The 24,774-nt window shown below is 38.5% G+C and overlaps 1 protein-coding gene across 1 annotated transcript; it reads right to left on the bottom strand.

Annotated features, from left to right (window-relative positions):
• Positions 1-12,129: 12,129 nt before the first annotated feature.
• Positions 12,130-15,106, bottom strand: LOC111013456 (Plant invertase/pectin methylesterase inhibitor superfamily). The gene is made up of 2 exons (XM_088121296.1): positions 13,781-15,106; positions 12,130-12,962 (listed from the first exon to the last, which is right to left on the bottom strand). Exons 1-2 carry the CDS (start codon positions 14,778-14,780, stop codon positions 12,220-12,222), a joined length of 1,743 nt encoding a protein of 580 aa, XP_087977422.1. The 5' UTR covers positions 14,781-15,106; the 3' UTR covers positions 12,130-12,219.
• Between the last annotated feature and the right edge of the window lie 9,668 nt (positions 15,107-24,774).

The following is a 24,774-nucleotide window of genomic DNA, read 5'->3' as shown; positions in this document are numbered from 1 at the left end:
TCTATAAATACGTGATTCTTCTCAGTTTTGGAAAATAGAAAAATTATCCCTCAAAGGTCTCTTTTTTTTCTCTGTATGAGTACTTAAATACTGTGAGTTCGTTGAGTCCTGTGTGTGAAGTGATGCATTTACGGTTGGTATATCCATCATATCCTGGGAGACAATTGTTTATGAAACCTTGAGCACCGTAGAGGGAACAAAATTGTCTTAAGGAAACATCGCTACGTTGGGTTCGGATTTTTAATTTTGTGTTTCCTTAAGTTTTCTATGCATATTTCTCCAACAATTTTAAAATAACTTTGGTGTTATATTTTATTTTGTTTCCAATCTTGGCTACGGTTTATGCATTATTGTTTTTTGTGGTTTGAAACAAATGCATTTTTTATTTAAGTTGTCACAATTTCGTTTTCTGGTTATGAAAAGTTGTGATCTCAATTTTGTTAATCACACTTTATTGATATTTTGCAATTTTATACTCATGCTTTGAAATGCATTCATTGATTTGTCATGCGGCATGAGTTTATTGTAAGTTTTTTTTATTGATATGTGCTTTTTAACCAACATTTGTACCCAATAATGTCATTCAATTGATCAATTTTATGCATCGGTTCTTGTGTGTTGGTTATGTTTAATACTCTATTGAGTATGAATCAGATAACACAAGTGTGTTTGTCTAAAAGTCACTCAATTTTGTATCTTGAATCTAGTGTCTTAAAATTGAGATTCGTAAATATTGTGATTTAGTGGGTTATTCCACATCTCAAATTTATTGATTCATGAGAGTTGTGGTTTCATTCTTTTCAATGACTGTGGATGTAATTATGTGTTGAGTAATTACTCTATGATAGTTTCATATTTTTATTAAATTAAGTTTAGCGGCATGGTTAAATGCTTGAACTGGATATATAGTTAAATATCCAAAATTGATTTTGCAATTAGTACATTCTTATTATGAATGATATACTTTAAAGTATGCACATATAGTTTATGAGGAGAGTACAAGACAATATCATATGAAGTTGTGGAGCGATAACTTCATATAAATATTTGAAATTGTGGGGGGTGTCTTACGAAAATGAAAAGTACTCTTAATAAGTCTAACAGACTGTCATTGATATAAACCTCCATTAATCTAAGAGATATTGGTTGTAGTATTTCACAATTGAAATATTGTGTGTGGTTGGCAGTCCAATGATCTCGCAAATTGCTCACGATAGTACTTACCATATGCAATGAGTAAATTTAGAAGATTTGCAAATAATCTTGGAACATATTATTGGGAAGTGACGATAATATGGATATTCAAAAGTATTCAAAATGATGGATTGCAGTCATACTTTGAGGATAAAGTGATGAAAATTGGATTTTTGATACCAATGATGCAAAATCCAAAGGTGGAATTATCATATTCAAATGTAATATTAAATCAAGTGCAATTCTTAATGTATAATGGTAAGTCTCGACATATACGTCGATGACATAATACCATAAGACAATTGCTCTCTAATTGAATTATATTAATTGATTATGTGAAATCAAAGGATAATATTGTGGATCCGCTTACGAAAGCTTTGGCAAGAGAGCAAGTGAAATTGTCTTCAATAAGAATGGGTTTGAAAGCCTATAATATAAGATTTAACATAATGGTAACCCAATCTAGCTGACTAGAGATCCCAAGATTATCTAGGTTCAAAAGGGAAAACAAATTTATGTATACAACTTAGAGGAGCACTAAGAAGAAATTATAAATTCCCAATTGTTCCTATTATAAAAGTTAGTGCTAACCTGGAAACGGATGAGGTTAAGATATGCTTTTAATGACTCTTTAGCTCTTTTATAAGAGTGGGGTATTGTCAGGATACTTTTTAAAGAAGTCACCTATGTGGGTGTGAAGGGACCGCTTCTATGAGAATTTTTAAGGCTGAATTCTCTTAAAACACTCATGAAACCAGGCGGTATTCAAGGCCAAAATGAATACAAACATGAAAACCATTAGTATTTTGAAGAATATCTATGTAATTATTATAGACTTGATTTACTCTCAGTTCAAAGTTCTTTAACTACTGATCGCTATGTAAACTTCATAGTTTTACTAAGGAAAGTTCAAAGTCTTAGACTACTTATCCTGATGTAGCTATTCTTCATGAGTAATTGTACATGTTCTTAAAAATAAATTTTATTCATGTGGGGGATTGTTGGAATTTTTGAATAAAATTATTTTTGTTAAAAGTGAAGAATCACATTTTCATGAACGGGTGCGTTTTTGTAAAGGTTATGTCCTTTTATCAAAAGACATAATCTTACATGAAAACATATGACTATTTGAATGACCACAAATAGTCTATCAATACGTGGTTCTTCTCAGTTTTGCAACACATAAAAACTATCCCTAAAAATTCTCTCTTTTCTCCCCTGTACGAGTACTTAAATACTATGAATTCGTTGAGTCCTGTGTGAAATGTTGCATCCATAGGTTGGTATATCCGTCCTATCTTGGGAGACACTTGTTCATGAAAACCTTGAGAACCGTAGAGGGAATAAAATTGTCTGAAGGAAACAACGCTATGTTGGGTTCGAATTTTTAATTTTTTATTTCGTTTAAGTTTTCTATACATATTATCTCCAAAAATAAGATCAGTAGTCAATGACTTAAATAATTGATTTTGTATCATTTGAATTTATAAGGATTAGATTCATAGGTTTCATGGACAATCTTGGATGGATCAATTAATTATGTATAAAAACTTGAAAGGTTGAAATTTATATTCAACGTATTAGATATATTAAATTTAAAGGGAATAATGTATTTTATTATATTCATGTATATTGGATACACTAAATAAAATAGAGAAAATATATATTTTATTAATATATACAAGGTACATTAATTAATAAAATATTAATTTAAGCATTTGAGTTGGAAACAAATCATTAATGTTTAAATGTATAAGATATATTAAAAGGTAAGCTTAGGGTTGAATATGTTTCAAATTGTGCCCTGTGAAAATATGATCCTTGGATTAAGCTTAATTTATGTTAATTGAGACTTTTCTCAAAGAAATTTTCTTTACATTTTCTCTTCCATTTTGGGAGTAGAGAAAGGAAGAAGATCTTCAATAGGTTACTGACCAGCTTTGATACTTTGATAGAAATAGAGCAAGGGAGGAAGATCCACACTGATGTGAGTACAAGAAGAGTTCTCAAAGGTATGTTATTTTTCTTAGTTCTATGTAAAAATTCAATACTGATCTAGAAATCAAAGTCTTCCGCTACGGGGTGAATTGTTCATTCTTATCAAGATCATAAATAGATTGTTCATTACAGTATCAGTAAATAGACTTTTGACCCAACTGTAATTACAAGCAACTCGTAACACTACAAGAATTCGGAGTTTCGGCGACGCAAATTCTCGTCGCTAAAACATCAAATTTCGTCCCCGAAGATCTTTGGCGACGAAAACAAGTCGTCGCATAAATCGTCACCGTTGCCCGGTCGCCAGAGGGTTTCGGCGACGACTTGTGCTTTTCGTCGCCGAAGGTACCTTCGGTGACGAAATATATGCCGTCGCCGAAGATAAGATATCTTCGCCGACCAAATTTATTTGGTCGTCGACGGTCGTAAACCTTCGGAGACGAAGTAAAATTTGGTCGCCGAAGACCTTCGGCGACCAAGTTCATTTGGTCGCCGAAGGTCAGAGACCTTCGGAGACGAAATAAAATTTGGTCGTCGAAGGTCAAAGACCTTCGGAGACGAAATAAAATTTGGTCGCCGAAGGTCAGCATGTCCTTTTTCGTCTCCGAATGGTTTTTTATGTTTTTTTTTCAACAATATAGCTGTCATACATTGAATTTAATTTAACTTATAATATTAAATAAAATTTAGTTTTACAAAAAATACAAGAAGTTCATACAAACAAAAATTTAAACAAATTCTAAGAAGTCTCAAATAAAAAACCTAAACATATGAAAATGTCCCATATCATCAAATTCTTCACCAGAGATAATCAACTTTTCAGAAGCTTTAGATACAGAAATCGAACGAACCTGAAAAAATAAATAACAAATAAACTTATGTTAATAAATAACACAAGTTAACTCACCACTTCCATTCAAACAAACTTCCAATTCTAACTCATTCCACGTAACAAACTAATTGCACATGTCATGAACTAAAAAACATGCACACAAACTCTATGACGATACACTTAAAATTCAACAACATTATCCAAAGACACTTAATAACTCAACACTTCAAACAAACTCACAACTTCAAACAAACTCACCACTCCCATTCAAACAAACTCACTACTTCCATTCAAACAAACTTCCAATTCTAACTCATTGTCAAACAAAACATTCAAACAAACTTATTAACGCGCCCTCCCCCCCCCCCCCCCCCCCCCCCCCCCCCCCCCCAACCCCCCAACTCTCATATATTTAAAGCCAATAAGAAAATGTACAAAACTTAGTCTGATTATCAAAACACACACAATTATCTCATGTCTATATAACTCTCATTAACTTTAATCCAAATAATACAATGCGCCCTTCCCCCCCCCCCCCCAACACACTCTCATATATTTAAAGTCAATAAGAACTTTCCCAAACAAACTTAAAATGCACAAAACTTAGTCTCATTATCAAAACACACACACAACTCTCTTATGTCCATATAACTCTCATTAACTTTAATCCAAATTATACAAACTAAAGGAAAGGTACGTATAAAATCCCACAAAATTAAGAAAAACTAATCTTCAAACTTCAAATTCTCAAAACTTACTTTTATTATGTAAAGCATCCACAATCACCAATTCATTTCACAGATTCAATAAAATCATCCAAAACCACTTTATACATAAACGTAGCTAAACTATACATGACATCTGTTCTAAATGGCTACCATAACTGCAGGATAGCCACATTTACAGTTATTGGATTCAAACAACACTATACTTGACGTACCAATTCACTTCACAGAAAATTCACTTGCTATTAATATCTAAAACACTTCAAACATGCACTCAAACATAAACATAGTTAAATCATTCATAATACAAGTTCTAAATGGCTACCATAACTGCAGGATAGCCATATTTACGATTATTGAATGCTAACAACACTCTACGTGGACGTACGTTATAACGGGTTGAATTACATGAAATTTTTATATCCATAGACATAACTTTTTCCGTAGCGGATAAGAGAGCAGTTGTAGTATATTAGTGAGAGTAATCTTAAGTTAATAAACCAAAATTGATTAATTAATGAGTTTAATTAATTGATTTTGTATCGCTGGAGCTTATAATCTGTAAAGTCTATAAGATTTCCTTTGCTAGCTCACAAAATCATTGATAAATAATTATATTAAATACTAAAATGAGTATTACGATTTACATTAATATTGTATTGGATGCATCGAATAAAAGAATAAAATTATATTTTATTGATATATTGGATCTATTAATATAAAATACTCATTTAAGAATTGAGCCAAGGACTCCAATAATTTTAACACATAAGATATATATATATATATATATATAGTTTAAATATAAGATTAGGGATTTGAGTAGAACTCAAATAGCTCTACAAATACCATCCTTAAACTAAGCTAATACACACTCTCCTCAATTAAAATGAAATAAATTCTCTTTAAAATTATCTTTTCCTTTTAGGAAGAGCATAATAAAGACTTTCTAGTTTATCTTTCTTTCAAGAAGTCCCTCATCAGCCTTGATCTTTTCATGGAGTGAAAGCTAGAAAGATTTTGTGACAGTGCATATAATTTGTGAATATGGAAAGAAAGTTTTGTAGGCTAATTATATTTAATTATTAAGGCGAATTATTAAGGGGCCTGTTTTTGGTAACCATTTTAGTTTTTAGTTTTTGATTTTTCTTGTTTTTAGTTTTTTGTTTTTGGTTTTCTGTGTTTAAAAAACAAAAAATCATATATGTTTGATAACCATTTTTAGTTTTGTGTTTTTAAAAGGTTAGAAAATTGAAAATAGAGTAGAGATGGTGTGGGTGCAAGTGAGGATGTTCTCCCTCATTCTCGGACTCATGAAAATTTTTAGTCTCCGTCTCATCTTGTTCTTGGTTCCGAGAGATGTCCTCGAGAAAAATTATCGGTTTTATAAATATTTTTAAATTATTTTTAGAATTTAAATGTAGAAAAAGTGTAATATATATTAACTATTTAAAAAATGGAATCGGGGACGGGGTCGGGACGTGCATTTTCTATTTTTGGGACCCAACCCTACCAAAATTTTTGTCTTCTCCTCATGTAGAGACATGAAAACAACAATATATTGTACTATATTAGGAAATGTATGTCCCGACCCTGTCATTGATTCCATTTTTTAAATAATTAATATATATTATTACACTTTTTTTATTTTTTAAATTTTAAAAATAATTAAAAGCAATCATAAAATTGATAATTTTTCTCGAGAACATCTCTCAGACCGAAGAACAAGGTGGATCGAAGACGAAGATTAAAAATTTCATGAGCAAGAGAATGGGGGAGAACATCCTCGCACCCACAACATTGTCAACTCTACCCTATATAGAATTTTCTCTCTCTAATATTATTTTCAATTTTCTAATTTTTTAAAAACAGAAAAATAAAACTGGTTATCAAACCTGTTTGGTTTTCTGTTTTTTAAAAACAAAAGACAAAAAATAGTATGAAACCTATATTGTTTTTGTTTTTTAAAAACATAAAACGAATAAAACCAAAAACCAAAAACCAAAAGCAGAAATGAATTATCGACCCTAAATTGTTAATAAATCAAGGACTTTTGTTGTGAATTTGTAATTCCTACATATAGTTTGACAGTGACAAGGTTAGTTGTGTATTTACCCTCTCTCTATTTTCTAAATTTAGTTGTGTATTTACACTCTATTTTCTAAGTTTTACTTTCTTCCTTGTTCCATTCAAATTTTAAATATTTGAGGGTCAAAATATTTTAGGTTAGCTGCCATATCCTTGACAACTTGACTCGTTTGTTTTAATTTTGTTGGCAACTTGCTCATAATTCTTGATGGTAGATTTTAAAGCATCTCTAATAAATATTTTTTAAATATTTTATTTTAGGTCCTCTACTTTTTTTAACAGCCTACCTTATATAAAAGACTATTTTATTTTTTGTCCCTAATTTTTTATCAATCATTCAATAAAATCTAAAGTAGCTTAACAACTTGACACCTAATTAACATAACACAGTTTTAAAAACTTGTCTAGATGTAAATATTTACTCATCAAATAAATTTATATAAATTGCATATATCATAAATCTAGTTATTAAATAATTTGTTAAAAAGAATTAGAGAATATCAGAAATAAATTTTAAATTCAGAGACAAAAATAGAATTAACATCAAACCCATATAAATCTCATATTTTATTTTTTAATTCACATACTCTTGTACTTGCCTAATCTACCAAAAATTTAATATAGTTCATCAATGGGTTAAAACATCAATCTTCGACCAAAAATTTATGAATTAGAATCTCACCGTAGTGATTAGTCTACTTGCACGCCTTCTTTGAATAAATAATTACTCCCTCTTTAGTCTTGAGTGTCACATATCGATCATAGTATCCATCAATCTGCTTAGTTGTTTATATGTCCATATAATTGTTTAGAATAGAAGATTGTATTGGGGAAAAATGGGAGGCACAATTTCAAGTGTCATTAATACACAGTTGGATGAGCACTTCATGTGGTTAATGGCCATTTGTCAGTGTCATTTTCTTCGATAGTGGTTGTCTGTTGGATCCACTTTATATATTCTTTCTTTTCCCCCACTCCCCAATTTCAAGCATGCTATGCTATAAACATATAAAATTGTTATTTATCATATATGTCCATTATAAAAGTGTGGATTTTTAAATTATCGTTATCCTTTCAAACCTTAAACAAATAGGGTCGGTTTAGTATCGTTTTAAGCATTTAGTAACGGTTCATATTTCTTATTTAATACATAAATTCAAATATTCAAACTAATTACATATATACTTTTTAATGAAAGAAGACTTAAAAGATAAAATTAGGACAAGCCATTAAAATCTCTCAACCAAATAAAGATAAACTACCATGACTAGACTTACAATTATTAATTATAGACAAACACAAAATACGAATTGACTTTTTAGTCAGAGATATGTGCCTTAACCACTTGAGCTATGCTCGATTTTGGCTAACTTGATTCTTTATTAATGAGATTCGGACAAACATTAAAATTGATATCTTCCATTATACATGAATAAGATTTGGCTCAACCTGTTCTATTCGATACGGGTCGGTATTATCAAAAAAAATAGAGAAATTAGAACCCAGTCAAGATGATACAGATCAACCCCTTCTTGTGCCAAAGATCTTACCATTTTCGAAGGAATTGAAGTTACATCTCTTTTCCATTTCCATTCAAGAGTTTTTATGTTAAGTCTGTATTTGGTTGGTGCATGAAATAGGTTTATTAAGTCTGAGCTTGTTAAGTATGCATTTGGTTGGTGTTAAGTTTGAATTTGTTAAGTCTGTGTTTTTATTTTGTTAAACTGGCTTTATTAAAGGTGTGTTGGGTTGGTTGAGTTTTAATTTTCTTTTAAAAAATATAATTTATACACTAATTATTTTACAAAAGTGAATTTTTGTTATGAAATTAGGAAATACTATTTTAAGGATATATAAAAGATTTTTAATACATTTGTCCATCCAATTTTTTTCCAATGATTAATTTTTAAAATAAATATATAATTATCTATGAAAATATTTTTCAAGTATTTATCAAAGTCTAAATAAGAGTATACAAATTCATTCAATATAAATTTTACCGTTGAGAAAACGTTATCAACAATTTATTTAAATTTTCACTATTTACTATCTTAAGTAAATTTGATTACTTATTATTCTAAAAAAATTGATTACTTAATTATCATGAATACTACTAATAAATTTCACTTATTTTTATTTAGCAATAACATTTTATTACAAAGTGAAAAACTTTTAAATAATACTTGTTTAAAAACTATTAACTTCATATAAAATTAAAATAAATAATTATACAAAATTATAACGTCTTTTACAAATGTGAATGTGATAACAAAAAGTAAATAAATGGTAGAAACAAAAAGAACAATTATATAAATGGAAAAAAAAAGCTAAAAATAGATACCAAGAAAAAAAAATATTTTTTTCTTGGATCATTTGGAAAAAAAAATTAGAGAAAAATTCCTCAATATATGAATTAATTATTTATTACATATAATTTTAATTAAATCGATTTATTTATTTATAATTAAAATTATAATTAATTAATTTCCTCATTTATTTAATATATTTAATTAAGAAAATTAATGCATTCTAGAAAGAGAATAAACACAAAATATACGTAATTAGGGAGTACGATAAAGTACCGTAGCAATTTGGGGAGTAGGGAATAAGTATTGTAGCAACCTAAGGAGTGGAATAGTATTTACTGTAGCAAACCTAGGGTGGTGAAATACTATTTACTGTAGCAAACTCGAGTTTATAAAACTGTGAAAGAAATGTGGGTTTGTCTTAACAAACCTAACTCTCCATTTTGAAAATGAGGAACCAAACATCCCCTGAGGGTTTAGTTTATATGAAGTTCCAAATGTAATAACCCTTTTTTTCTTGGGAGGGTTATGAATTTAGAGTATTTTTATGGGGTGCTATCGAGTGGTATATGATGCAACAAGAATTTTTAGCTTTGCCAACGTTTGTTTTCTCAACGGAAAAGAAATTGTCGAGAGTTACCTACTTCTCCCGACACTTTTTAGATGCATAAGGAGAAGTAGACCTCTCCCAACATTTTTCAAAAGTGTCGGGAGATTTTCCCAATGCTTTTGAATTCTTTTCGTCAGCAGTGGGATCTCCCAACGATGTTGTCGACGCATCATTTTAAGATATTATTAGTTGGAGTATGATTTTATATATGTCCATGAATATGTGTTGTGGGGATGAGGAATCGAACTCACAACCTCTTGATTGGAGACATAATGTCAATTACCGTTGAGCTACGCTTACTTTGACTGATAGATATACATTGGGTATTATTGGCCATGTATGATAAAAAAGAGCATACTTACTTCAAGTAATTGTGAGTCTAAATAATGAGAATGAAAATTTATGTCTAGTATTGCACGAATAGGATCAGTGGCGGATCTAGAAATAGAAATTTTGTTGAGGGGGCTTCAATTAATTTACAAATAAGTAATTTTTAGAATTCATAAAAGTTTGATCGTGCGTTGAGGCTCAAACGCTGGCATCTTAGGGGGGACTTGGCCCGTTCTTCCACTATGCCAATCTCAAATTTTATTTTCATTTGGGACATTAGTTTGTATATAATTCAAACATTTCAAAGTTGAGGGGGAACTTGACCTACTGTAGATCCGCCCTTGAATAGGATAGTTTGTGAGCTCATAAAACATGCTTAGTATTAATGTGTTGTTATGACCATATGAGTTTGGGTATACATGATATATATAATATATAATTTAATCAAGAATAGATTAAGTCCAACGAAACCAACAAAAACGAACGTAGCTCAGTGGTAATTAGCATATATCACCAACCAAAAAATTGCGAGTTCGATCTCCACTCCACACGTTGTATTAAAAGAAAAAAGAAAAAAAAAGTCCAACGATACCGTATAATATTGTATATATCTGGATTGATTAATCTTTAAGAAATGGTAAAGATTAAAGCTTTGTCAAACAAGTGACTAATGGAAGTTAAAGAATATTGAAGAGTGCTGGACATATGTGTAATAAATGTCTTGATTTTAAAAAATTTGATCTATAATAAATGTCTCAATTAATTACATTAAATAAAATCAATCACTAGAAAGGAAAGAAAAGTAAACATTTGTCAACTATCTCTTTTGAAACAATCCATTAGCCACAATTTGAAGACTAAATGGTTAATTTTAAACTACATTGAACTAAATCAATTATGAATTTCAAGACATAATTGTTAGTTTTATGAGAGTGGAGTTCAAAAAACCTAAACATAATTGACAATTGTGAACCATTTTGGACCCCTCCAATTCACATCTTTCAAACACCTCAACCAAACACTTGCCAAAGAAAACCAACTCCAACCAATGTTTTTCACATCCTACCTTATCCCTTGGACTTCTTTTTTCTTCTCTCATAATAATATTTATGTGGAGGTTATAAATTAATTGTTTATAATAAGGATATTAGTTTTTACGACTCTTAAGTTGTCCAATGAATCAGTTGATTCAGAATCGCGGGATAGAGAGACAGATGATGGATTGATTTCTTACTTATGCCACAAAATTTGTGTTCGGATCATCTAAGAATAGATGAATAAAAAAATTCCAATTCTTTAAAAAAAAATTTATTGAATTTATTCTTCCAATTGATATTTTTACTTATCCATCGCGTATCTTTCAAAAATTGAAACGTAAGGAAGCACTTTATAAACATAGGGATAACAATAATGTATATCATTTAGCCTCGTCATACTTACTACCACTCTTTATTTCAATTTTTTACTAGCAGCTATAACTAGGTTAAAATACTAGTTTGGTCTTTATATAGTTTCAGTTTTGGAACATTTTAGTACTTATAATTTAAAATGTTTGTTTTAGTCCTTGTACCGTCAATTCTGGTTCATTTTAGTCTCTCTACTTTAAAAATATTAATTTTGGTCATTGTAATTTTAAAAAGTGACTATTTTGGTCATTTGATTTATTTTAAATCTCATTTTTTCTATCACAATTTTAACACCACATTACAATCAATATATTTCTTAAAATGTAAACTTTATTTTATACTAAGTAGTGTATGCTATGTGTAAAATTTGTCTAGCAAAGATAAACTAAAATAATCTCTTTTTAAAATTACAGGGACAAAAATAAACATTTTCAAAGTATAGAAAATAAAATGAACCAAAACTAAAAAGTATGGGAACAAAAATAGTATTTTCGTTTTTAACTATCACCAAGAACCTCTGACTTGTTGGTCGGAGCACGCGAGAGCATTTGAATCAATTTATGCATATTTTTCAACCAAAAGTTACTCCCCAATCCTACAATATATGATAATATCACCCAAATTTGGTAAGAAGAAGATGTGGAGTATTTAATTTGGGTAGTTTTATGTGTTGACTAATAATTTTCAGTTCGACAGACAACTCTGTAATTACAAAGAGCAATCTGTAAATCTAATCTAATTTCACAATTTTGGTTTTTCTGTCCAACATTTTTGGTGGTTCATCAGCAGACCGTGATGAAGGAATCCATTCATCTCCCTGAATGAAATTCTCAACAGAGTAACTGAAAACATGCTGTGCTGGAATCTGGCTACTCCACCCGACTCTTTCCGACGACTTCGCCCCCACCCCCGAGTTCTCAAACTCCCCGTAGTAGAGCGTCTTCAAGGCGAAATCCCCGCTCCACGGCATCCACCCGGGCGCTGAAACAAGCGCCTCGAGATTACAGTGTATGAAAACAGTCCTCGAGTACTCCTTCCACGGCCTCCCGAGGAAGTTCTTGTGGACCTTGGGCTTGCTGTAGTACAGCGACATGTACTCCTCAGTGCCATTTATGAGGCAGTTCTGGAACACGAAACCGGTGGACTGCGCGGGGTCGGTCCTGCCGTGTGCGGTGATGGCGTTGTTCTCTCCCTTCTCGGGCTTGAGCTGGCGGGGGCGGACGAGGATGTTGCAGTCCTGGAAGATGGAAGCAGAGTTGCCAAAGATGAAATCTACATTGCCCTGAATTGTGCAGGATTTGTAGAACTGGCGTAGGGAGTGGGCGTAGAGAGTGTCTTGGTTGCCTATAAACTCACAGTTTTGGATGACTGAGAGATCACTGTCTGATCTAAAGGCCACAGCTTGGTGAGCATCAGGCCCTGCTGTGTTCTGAATTGTGAGGCCACTGGCCATGAATCCATCACCAACAACTCCTGCATAGACATAGCCAACCATAAACAAAAAGGGAGTTTTAACGTTTTCTCTGACTAGGAGATGCCACTATGAGAATGAAATGGGTAGTTTTTAGAATCTTGGTTCTAGTAGTCTCAAATTTCTTTACTTGGCACTAATTTGGATGGCTATTTGCAAAATTTGAACCCAAGAAAAAGATAAAAATTAAAATTAAAATATTAAAATGATCCCTTATTTAAAGTCCCAACACGAGAAAGTATGTTTTGAAAGTACAAGACTTAAAAGAACTAAAAGTCGAAGACGTTTTAAAAGTAAAAAAAAAAAAAAAAAAACCTGTACAAAGGAGTTATTTGGTACCTTTTTTTAATCTTATTTAACTCAAAAAATCTTACACAATTTTATAGATAAAAAAATTAATTTTGTTAAGGCAATTAGTAATTTCTGCTCTAGGCAAATCAATTTTTTACTACATATTATATATAAAATTTTCTTTCATACCCAGAGGCTTTTTTGAGTTAAATCTAAAGATAAGGAAAAAAGGGTACTGGATAATCCCGGTTTATTTTCGAGCAACAAAGTTTGAAAACTACAAAATAGTATTAAAACGTATGATTTGAAATATAATAACCAAACATTAAAGAAATGAAATGAGAAGGATTTTTAACGGTTAAGAAAGGCAATTCTCATGACTCCAAAGCAACATTCAAATCCCACTTACCAAATTCCAAATAGGAAAATATGGAAATCGAAGATAACTAGGTTTCAGCCAAATTTCTTAATTTCCTTAACAGTGAAGAAGACGAAGAAGAAAAAAAAAAAAAAGAAAAAAAAAACTCACCGACTGTAGCCGTGTTGTAAGTGGAAAGCCCAGGCTGTCCCACATTGAGTGACCCTGTAATTACCGTTTTGCCCATGCCATCTCCCAAAAACACCACGTTCTTCTTCTCCAGCGGAACCCTCACGATCTCCTCATAAACGCCTTCCTTAATGTGGATCACAAACCTACGCGCCGCCGCATTCTCCGGCGCCGCGTTTACCGCTTCCTGCACGGTTTTGTAACACCCGCCGCTCCCGTCCTTGCACACCGTCGCGTCCGCCGCCAGCTTCGACGGGAACCCGCCGCTGAATCCCAGCCCAGATCCACCTCCGCCGCCGCCCTCCCAGAACCCGTCGCGCTCCGTCCTCGGCGGGCCCCACGAGGCCGTGTCCTCGCCGGAGCGGTCGTAGGCCACGATCATGCTGAGCGCGTTGCTGGAGAGGCCGATGAGGGAGTCAAGAAACGCCATCGTTTTGTCCACCATGTGGGTGTCGTTGGCGTACTTGAGCGCGGACCAGCAATCGTAGTGGTAGAGCAGCGACGCGCTCATCCACGCGCGCGCGTCCTTGGCACGGCCGCGCCGGAGCGCGTCGTTGGTGAGGGAGATTCGGTAGTCGGAGTTACGGAGCACCTCGAGGCAGTTGTTGGCGGCGGTGGTCCGATTGAGGTTCCGAGCGGAGGCGCCGAGGATGTCCCGGACCATGGATTGGGCCGCCGCGAGGCCGTCGGAGGAGACGGCGACGGCGGAGTGGAGGATCTGGAGAGGGGAGGGATGGGGGGGGAGAGAGGGGTGTTGGGAGAGGGAAGATCCGCATTGGTCGGGGAAGCGGGTGGCCTTGCAGGCGGCGAGGATCTCCGGCGGGGGGACGGCGGAGGCGAAGCGGGAGGGGTGGCGGTGGCGGGCGGCGGCGGAGGAGAGGGAGAGGAAGAAGAAGAGGAGGGAGAGGAAGGAGAGGAGGGAGAGGGAGGCCATGGAGAGGAAAAGGAAAGTGGGATTTGGGGGCTTGGATCGAGTGGGCATGGCGAAATGGCGATGGAGGAATATTTATAATGAATAATGGCCAAAATTGGGAAGGTGGTGGTGAGGGTCACGGGGGAGAAAAAATGGTGACGGGTGGTTGCGGAGGCGGTTAAAGGAATTGGGGAAAAGGGGAGAATGGAAACGGCCGCTGCAGTGTTTCTGTCTGTCGCTCTTTGTTTTTTGTTGTTGTTTCTCTCTCTCGTTTGGATTTTGTGGGTGTGTCCAATTTGGTATTTGGTATTTGGTATTTGGTTTTCGTTTTAGTTCAGGTTGGAGGAAGCAAGGGAAGATTAGATTTGAGAAATGGTCATTTTTGTACCACGAAATTAAATTTGACGACTGAAATTTTTAGAAACAAGTTGTTTTTTTTATCATTTTCATACAAAATGTGGGCTTGAAATTACGTTTTTACCCGTACTTTTATCACTTTCCTTACGGGTCACAAAAATTAATTACGTTTCTTTTTTTAATTTTTGAAACTCTCCTTTCGTTTTGCTTACACACTCCTCTCCATTGCCTTCTTCTTTTCTTACCACCATTCACACTTGTCCTTTCGGTTGCTTGAACTTTCATCTTGCACGCTCTTGATGTAGGATTCTGTCGAGCTACTGTAGTCGGCCACGTGGCAACAAGGGGCGAGTTGATGATGTGCGACTTTAGGCAAGAGGGGCTTGCAAAATGATCAAAATGATTAATAAAAACGTTGGACAAAGATCCCTTCTCCCCACTTTTTTGTAAAAACGTTGGCAGAAAATCACTTATCCCCACGTTTTATTAAAAACATTGGGAAAAGTAACATTTTCCCCCCGTTTTTGTAAAAACATTGGCAGAAGATCACTTATCCCCACGTTTTTAGTAAAACGTAGGGATAATTGATCTCTTGCCAATGTTTCTACAAAAATGTTGGTATAAGATTACTTTTCCTAACGTTTTTTTGTAAAACGTGAGGATAAGTGATTTTCTGCCAACGTTTTTCCTAAAGGCAATAGGATAATAGTAAAACGTTTTGTCAACGTTTAACAAAAAGACAAAAAGTTTCTCCCAAAGAAAATACCTATCTTTGGCACTTAAGATTAGGTCACATTAATCTCAATAGGATAGAAAGGTTGGTTAAGAACGACCTTCTAAGCGAGTTAGAATACGACTCTTTACAACCATGTGAATCTTGTCTTGAAGGCAAGATGACTAAAGGAGACCTTTTACTATAAAATGTTATAGCGCCAAAGAGCCCTTAGAACTTATACATTCAGACCTTTATGGTCCGATGAATATTAAAGCTCGAATAGGGTATGAATACTTCATCTATTCTATAGATGATTATTCAATGTATGGTTATCTATATCTAATGCAACACAAGTCCAAAGCCCTTGAAAAGTTCAAGGAGTACAAAACCGAAGTTGAAAATCAATTAAGTAAAACCATTAAAACACTTTGATCTGATCGGGGTGGAGAGTATATAGACTTGAGATTCCAGGACTATATGATAGAACATGGAATCACGTTCCAACTCTCAACCCCTGGTACATCTCAACAGAACGATGAGTCAGAAAGGAGAAACAAAACCCTGTTAGACAGGGTTCGATCAATGATGAGCTATGCTCAGTTGCCTAACTCGTTTTGGGGTTACGCAGTGGAGATTGCGGTTTATATTTTGAACGCAGTTCCATCGAATAGTATTTCTGAAACACCCTTTTAACTATGGAAGGGTCGTAAAGCTAGTTTACGGCATTTCCGTATTTGGGGATGTCCGGCACACATGATCGTGACTAACCAAAAGAAATTGGAGCATCGTTCAAAAGTATGTCTATTCATAAGTTACCCTAAACAGACGAGAGGTGGTATCTTCTTTGATCCACAAGAAAACAGAGTGTTTGTATCTACAACCGCCACTTTCTTATAAGAAGACCACGTTCGAATCATAAACCACGAAGGTAGTGATAAACAAGATGTCTGAAGAGACTACAAACACGTCAACAAAAGTTGTTGATCAAGCTGACACATGAACAAGAGTTGTTGATGAAGTCAGCACATCACGTCAGTCACATCTACCTCAAGAATTAAGGGTGCCTCGACGTAGTGGGAGGATTGTGTCACAACCCGAACTCTACGTGGGTTTAACTGAAACCCAGATTGTCATACCCGATGACGATGTCGAGGATCCGTTAACCTATAAATAGGCAATAGAATATGTAGACAAGGACAAATGGGTCAAAGCCATGGACCTGAAAATGGAGTCTATGTACTTCAATTTTGTTTGGGAACTTGTAGACCAACCTGATGGGGTAAGACCCATAGGGTGCAAATGGATCTACAAGAGAAAACGAGACGCCGAAGGGAAGGTACAGACCTATAAGACGAGATTTGTGGCGAAAAGCTACACACAAAGGGAAGGGGTGGACTATGAAGAAACCTTCTCCCATATAGCTATGCTCAAGTCCATAAGAATACTTTTGTCCATTGCCATATATTATGACTATGAGATTTGGCAAATGGACATCAATATTGCCTTTCTGAATGACAACCTTGAAGAAAGTATTTATATGTCTTAACTTGAAGGGTTTATAGCACAAGGTCAAAAGCAAACGGTTTGCAAGCTTAAACAGTCCATATATGGATTGAAACAAACATCTCGATCTTAGAACATAAGGTTTGATACTGCGATCAAATCTTATGGTTTTGACTAAAACGTTGATGAGTCCTGTGTGTACAAGAAGATCGTCAACAACACAATAGCATTTTTAGTATTGTATGTGGATGATATCCTACTCACTGGGAATGATGTAGGATACCTCACTGACATAAAGAAGTGGCTAGCTACTGAGTTTCAAGTGAAAGATTTGGGAGAAACTCAGTATGTTCTTGGCATCCAAATTCTAAGGGATCGCAAGAACAAAACGCTAGTCCTATCTCAAGCAACTTATATCGACAAGATGCTTGTTCGATATTCGATGCAGAATTCTAGGAAAGACTTATTGCCTTTTAGGTATGGAATTCATCTGTCTAATGAACAATGTTCTAAGACGCCTCAAGAAGTTGAGGATATGAGACGCATACCCTATGCTTCAGCAGTGGACAGCCTGATGTATGCTATATTGTGCACTAGGCCTGACATGTGCTAGTAGGGATGGTTAGTAGTTATCAATCCAACCAAGGATGTGATCTCTAGACTGCTGTTAAGGGAATCCTAAAATATCTTAGGAGAACGAAAGACTACAAGCTCGTGTATGGCTCTAAGGATTTGATCCTTACAGGATACACTGACTCTGACTTCCAAACAGACAAGAATTCAAGAAAATCCACATCGAAGTTAGTGTTCACTCTTAATGGAGCAGCGATAGTTTGGCGAAGAATCAAACAAAGATGCATCGCAGACTCCACCATGGAGGCTGAGTACGTTGTAGCTTGTGAAGCAGCAAAAGAAGCGATTTGGCTTAGAAAGTACTTGACCGATTTGGAAGTGGTTCCAAACATGAACTTGCTCATCACACTTTATTGTGATAGCAATGGTGTTGTGGCAAATTCTAAAGAACCTCGAAGTCCCAAGAAAGACAACTACATAGAAAGGAAGTATCACTTAACACAGGAGATGGTGCAACGAGGGGATGTGATCATCACAAAGATCACTCGGATCACAACATTGCTGATCTTTTTACGAAGGCACTCATGACTAAAGTGTCTGAGGCCCATCTAGAAAGTCTAGGTCTACGAGCATTGTACAATTAGTCTAGGGCAAGTGAGAGAAATGTAATGGGTATAGTGTATGCCCTAGTTTATTGTATTTGTCCTTTTGCTTTATGATTACACCCCACCCGAGTTTAGTTCAAGTGGGAGTTTGTTGGGTGTGTTGCTCTAAACTCGTAGTTTGTAATTATGTAAAAATAAATCTATATTCAATAAAGTTGTGGTTTCATATTCAATAAATTTGTTGTTGAGTTTATAACATAGCATTGTCTAAATCCCACTATTGTCGTTTCTATTATAGATAGAAGTTTCTCTCTAATATATATTTCCAATTTTCTAACTTTTTAAAAACAGAAAACTAAAAATGGTTATCAAATAAATTTGGTTTTCTGTTTTTTAAAAGGAAAAAAACAAAAACCAGTTATGAAACATATATGGTTTTTATTTTTAAAAACTGAAAACTAAAACCAAAAAACATAAATGGTTATCAAAGGAGCCGTTAGCTTTAGCTAACTAACTTAATACAATCAGAAATTACCAAAATGGGCTTAAGTGATAATTCTAACAGATAATACCTCTTATGGAAATAATCCATTCAAATTTCGATTGTGTGTACGTCAGCACTTATGAGTAAGTTATAAACTATATACTTTAAACTACCAAGGCGAATAAAGGGATGAGTTTAAAAACTGGTTTGAGTAGAGCAGACAACACAACTAGTAGGCTAAGAAATCTGAGCCGTTCCCCTTAATTAGAGGTGCTGTGGTGCAAGCATCATGAATTTCATCGTCTGATGAAGCCCGACAGCTGAAGTCTCTATTCAGAGAGAAGAGGACCAAAGTTTACACACTACTCAACCAGTGGGAGGTAACAACGTCATTGACAGGCTCAACTAAAATACAACCCACATTCTTCTAATCTTTCCGGTGTGGGTCAGCCGTCCATCTTTCTTTTCTTTATATTTTGTTCATCACCAACTTAAGTTAATCACCAATTACTTTTGATAATTATTTATTGTAGATCGAGAAAATGGCAAAGCTTTTCAGCCTTCTTTTTTATTTTATTATTATTAAACAAGTAGGATTTAAATTCCATTGATGCTGTTTGGGGATGAAAATACCCTGGACACGTGGAGGACCCCTATTGGTGCTCCAAGATGGCCCATGAGTCATGCCTAGCTCGGATAGCCGAGATGGCTGCCACCAACGCCGGCGAAAGCTAAGTGTGAGGGCCGAGGTGAACCTGGCCAAGGTCCGACCTACCGGGAAGCTCGGTAGGGGCCGATGTGAGCTGCTGTCAGCGGCGTGATTATCGGGTGTAACCGACGGTCCCGAGATTACCGGGTGTAACCGATGGTCCCGAGATTACCGGGTGTAACCGTCGCGAGATTTGCGGGACTACGACCTATAAGTAGAGGACCTCACTCCACGATCAGGTACGATGATTTCTGACCTCGAACTAAACTAAGAATCCGACCTGTACTGACTTGATCGTCGGAGTGCTCACCTTTTTGTGCAGGTCCGCCACAGGTATTCAGATCGGTCCGGGTTCCGAGTTCGAGCTGCAGTCGGAAATATACTGTTGTGCATATCCTTGCATAAACATTTGGCGCCGTTTGTGGGAACGACTGACAATCTACGTCATCCCAATTCCTTTAAACCAACACGCGAGTGAACATGGTTCAACCAGCGAATTCGACCAATACGACGGATCGAAGGACTCTAGCTGCCAGCGATGCCCACCAGAGGGAGGTCGGAGCAGCGGCGGTAGAGGAGCAAGGTCACGACGGCCTAGCAACGGAACCTCTCCGCAGGTCGGCACGGATCACCGCGCCTGCCCTACCGTCTGCGCACCCGAGGACGTCCAGGGCCACCCGTGGCCGAGGTGGGACCTCTAAGAAGGGCGCCCGAGGTCCAGCCCCGGCTCCAACAAGCGAGAACTTTGATGCGCTCCAGAGAGAGATGGAGGCAATGCGCACACAAATGCGCTCCATGGAGGCAATGTATAACGAAATGGTGCTGGCTGCAGGCGCAGGGTCCCGATCTGAAAATCGAGTGACGCGCATGGACGTACGCGAGCAAAGGGGTTCCCACCTCGGCCCAGCCGAGGAAGAACGTCCCGAAGACAACGAGAGTGAGGGGTACACTCGCCAGATGGGAGACCTCCGTGAGCATCTCAACAGAAAGAGAGGCTCGTCTCTTAGAAAAGGGCAGTCACCATCCCGCTCCCGCAGGAGCTCCAACCAGCTGGCTGAATCCTCTCACAATCCTGCAGGGATAATCACAAGGGAGGAGTTCGACCAGCTGAGGGGGGAGCTCGATGCTCAGGTGGAGGCCTTAAAGGACAAATGTGAGCAGAAAGACGATTCACTGAACGACGGCGACTTGGGAGAATCTCCTTTCACCTCGGACGTTTTGGAAGCATCAATCCCTCCGAAGTTCAAAGCTCCTACCATCAAGCCTTACGACGGGACGAAGGACCCCAAGGACTATGTTGAGGTCTTTGAAGGCCTCATGGACTTCCAAGCGGCATCAGACGCAATCAAATGCCGCGCCTTCCAGATTGCGCTTACTGGCAGCGCGCGATTGTGGTACCGGAGACTGCCAGCCAGGTCGATCTCGACCTACTCTCAGTTGAGAAGGGAGTTCCTCGCCCAGTTCTCTTCTCGGCACTATGACAAAAAGACATCGACCCATCTCGCCACCATCAGACAGAAGGAGGGTGAGACGCTGCGGTAGTATGTCACCAGATTCCAAGAGGAACAGTTGAAGGTTGCACACTACTCCGATGACTCGGCCATGTGCTATTTCCTCACCGGTCTAGCCGACGAAGCCCTCACGGTGAAGCTTGGAGATGAGGCTCCGGCCACCTTCGCCGAGGTACTCCAGAAGGCGAAGAAAGTCATCGACGGACAGGAGCTCCTCCGAACCAAAACCGGCCGACCTGAACGAAAGATCGGCCGGGGCAGAAGTGGAAAAGATGAAAGGGCAGACCCCAAGTCCAAGGACAAGGGATCTTTCTCCAGTGGCCGACCTGAGTATCGAAGGGTGGAGAACGGACCTACCAGGAGCCGACCTTACGAGCGCTTCACCCCAACCACGATTCCAATTTCCGAGATCCTAACGAACATCGAGGATTCTGGAATGGAAAAACTACTCAAGCGTCCGGAGAAACTTCGGGGAGCCCCGGAGAGGCACAGCAAGGACAAGTATTGCCGCTTCCATCGGGAGCACGGCCACAACACGTCGGACTGCTGGGAATTGAAGCGCCAAATTGAGGATCTAATTCAAGACGGCTACCTCAAGAAGTTCGTGGGAAAGCCCAAAACCAGCTCAGCAGAGAAAAAGGAAGAGCGAAAGCGTTCAAGGTCGCCACCCAAGCGCACCGACCGACCTGCGGTCATCAATACCATTTTTGGAGGGCCAAGCGGGGGTCAATCCGGACATAAAAGAAAGGAGTTAGCCCGTGCAGCCAGGCGCGAGGTGTGCATCATCAGGGAGCAGGGGCCGACCTGCCCAATCACCTTCGAAGGTGCAGACTTGGAGGAGGTCCACCTGCCCCACAATGATGCCCTTGTGATTGCTCCGTTGATTGATCATGTGGTGGTCAGGAGAGTGCTGGTAGACGGGGGCGTATCCGCTAACATCCTGTCCTTACCGACCTACCTCGCCTTGGGCTGGACGAGGTCGCAATTGAAGAGAAGCCCGACGCCGCTGGTTGGGTTCTCTGGAGAATCGATCGTCCCAGAGGGTTGCATCGACTTGCCGGTCACGCTTGGGCAGGACCAAACTCGGGTCACCCAAATGGCCGAGTTCGTGGTGATTGACAGGAGATCGGCCTATAACGCCATCTTTGGAAGGCCCATCATCCATTCATTTCGGGCCATTCCCTCGACACTTCATCAAGTTTTGAAGTATTCCACCCCCAATGGCGTGGGCACGGTCCGAGGAGAACAGGCCGCTTCAAGGGAGTGTTATGCCTCCACACTCAAAGGCTCATCGGTCTGCGCCCTCGAATCTCTCAGGGACGGGACGCTCGAGTTCGAGGCCGACCTGCCGAGGAAGAAGTTTGCCGCACCCACTGAGGAGCTCGAGCTTGTTCCTCTGCTTAGTCCCGAGAAGCAGGTAAGCATAGGAACCAAGCTGGGGGCCACCGACAGAGAGGAGCTAATCCACTTCCTCAGATCCAACTCGGACGTCTTTGCATGGTCCCATGAGGACATGCCTGGCATTGACCCGCGAATTATGACGCATCGCCTCAGCATAGATCCATCATTCCGACTTGTGAAACAAAGGAGAAATCCTATAAATAAGGAGAGAAGTGATGTAATTGTTGAGGAAGTTAACAAACTTTTGAAAGCTGAATACATAAGAGAAATTTCGTATCCCGAGTGGCTCTCCAATGTTGTATTAGTTAAAAAATCTAACGGCAAGTGGAGAATGTACGTAGATTTTACGAACTTAAATAAGGCATGTCCGAAAGATTGCTTCCCACTGCCGAGGATTGATCAGCTCGTGGACGCCACAGCCGGGCACGAACTGCTCACCTTCATGGACGCCTACTCTGGGTACAACCAAATCAAGATGCATGTCCCGGATAAGGGTCATACCGCTTTCATAACAGACCAAGGTCTGTACTGCTACAAGGTCATGCCCTTCGGGTTAAAGAACGCAGGAGCGACCTACCAGAGAATGGTGAACAAAATGTTCGCCAAGCAGATCGGCCGGAATATGGAAGTGTATGTGGACGACATGCTTGTCAAGAGCAAGCAGTATAAGTCGCATCTCTCCGACCTGGTCGAAGCCTTCGAGGTTCTGAGGGCGTATCAAATGAAGCTCAACCCTGCTAAATGTGCCTTTGGAGTCACCTCGGGAAAATTCCTTGGCTTCATGGTAAACAACCGGGGAATCGAGGCCAACCCCGAAAAGATTAAAGCCGTGATCGAGATGGAGGCACCTAAAACGCTGAAGCAGCTTCAGTGCCTCAATGGCAGGATTGCGGCCCTGAACCGGTTTGTTTCAAGGTCGACAGATAAGTGCCTCCCTTTCTTCAAGGTCTTACGAAAGAAAGGGCCGTTTGAATGGACAGCGGAGTGCGAGCAAGCGTTTCAGCAATTGAAAAGCTACCTCTGTTCGGCACCCTTGCTTACCAAGCCCATGCCGGGGGACAAGCTCCAATTGTACCTAGCAGTGTCTGACAGTGCCGTCAGCTCGGCCCTAATCAGGCAAGAGGAAGCGCGACAAAACCCGGTCTACTACACAAGCAAGGCTATGACCGAAGCCGAGACTAGATACCCTCAGATGGAGAAGTTGGCTCTCGCTTTGGTCACCTCGGCCCGACGACTTAGACCATACTTCCAAGCCCATACGGTGGTGGTGCTCACTAACTTGCCCCTAAAAAGCATCTTCCATAAGCCATAAGCTTCTGGTCGCCTAATTAAATGGGCAATGGAGCTAAGTGAGTACGACATCCAGTTCGAACCCAGAACTGCGTTGAAAGGACAAGCAGCTGCAGATTTCATAGCCGAGCTCACACCACCTTCCGAGCTGAGCGAGTCCGACCTACCGTGGACAGTCTATGTCGACGGATCCTCCAATGAGAAGGGGTGCGGAGCCGGGGTCCTCTTGCTCAGACTAGGGGGTGAGCGATTTGAGTATGCCTTGCGGTTCAGCTTCCGGACTTCTAACAACGAGGCAGAGTATGAAGCATTTATTGCCGGCCTGCGAATCGCTCGAGCATTGGGGGCCTCTTGTGTTAAGGTCTTCAGTGACTCCCAGCTGGTTGTGAGCCAGATCAAGGACGAGTACCAAGCCAAAGACACCCGAATGGAGAAGTATTTGGGCAAGGTCAGATCATACCTCGCCCAGTTTCGAACTTACGAGGTAAGCCGGATTCCGCGAGCGGAAAATTCTAATGCTGACACCTTGGCCAAGTTAGCATCGGCGTACGAGACCGACCTCGCCAGGTCGGTCCCCGTTGAGATCCTAGATAATCCCTCGATCTTAGAGCCGGATCTGATGGAGATCGGCGCTCCAGAATCCTCATGGATGGACCCGATCACAGACTTCATTAGGGGTAACTCACCACAAGATCCCAAGGAGCGCAGAAAGTTGGCAAGGCGGGCAGCTCGATTCGTGGTCCGAGATGGTGCATTGTACCGACGTGGCTTTTCCCTGCCTCTGTTGAAATGCCTAACCCCTGAAGAGGGCCTGTACGTCCTCAGAGAGATCCACGAAGGAGTGTGCGGCAATCACTCAGGCGCCCGGTCGCTGTCAGCCAAAGTGATCCGGCAAGGATACTATTGGCCGACCCT

This window comes from Momordica charantia, assembly GCF_013281855.1.
Source record: "Momordica charantia cultivar OHB3-1 chromosome 2 unlocalized genomic scaffold, Mcharantia_2.0 BLBB01000002.1, whole genome shotgun sequence".
Classification (NCBI taxonomy): Eukaryota; Viridiplantae; Streptophyta; class Magnoliopsida; order Cucurbitales; family Cucurbitaceae; genus Momordica; species Momordica charantia.
This window is presented reverse-complemented; position numbering and strand designations above follow the sequence as displayed.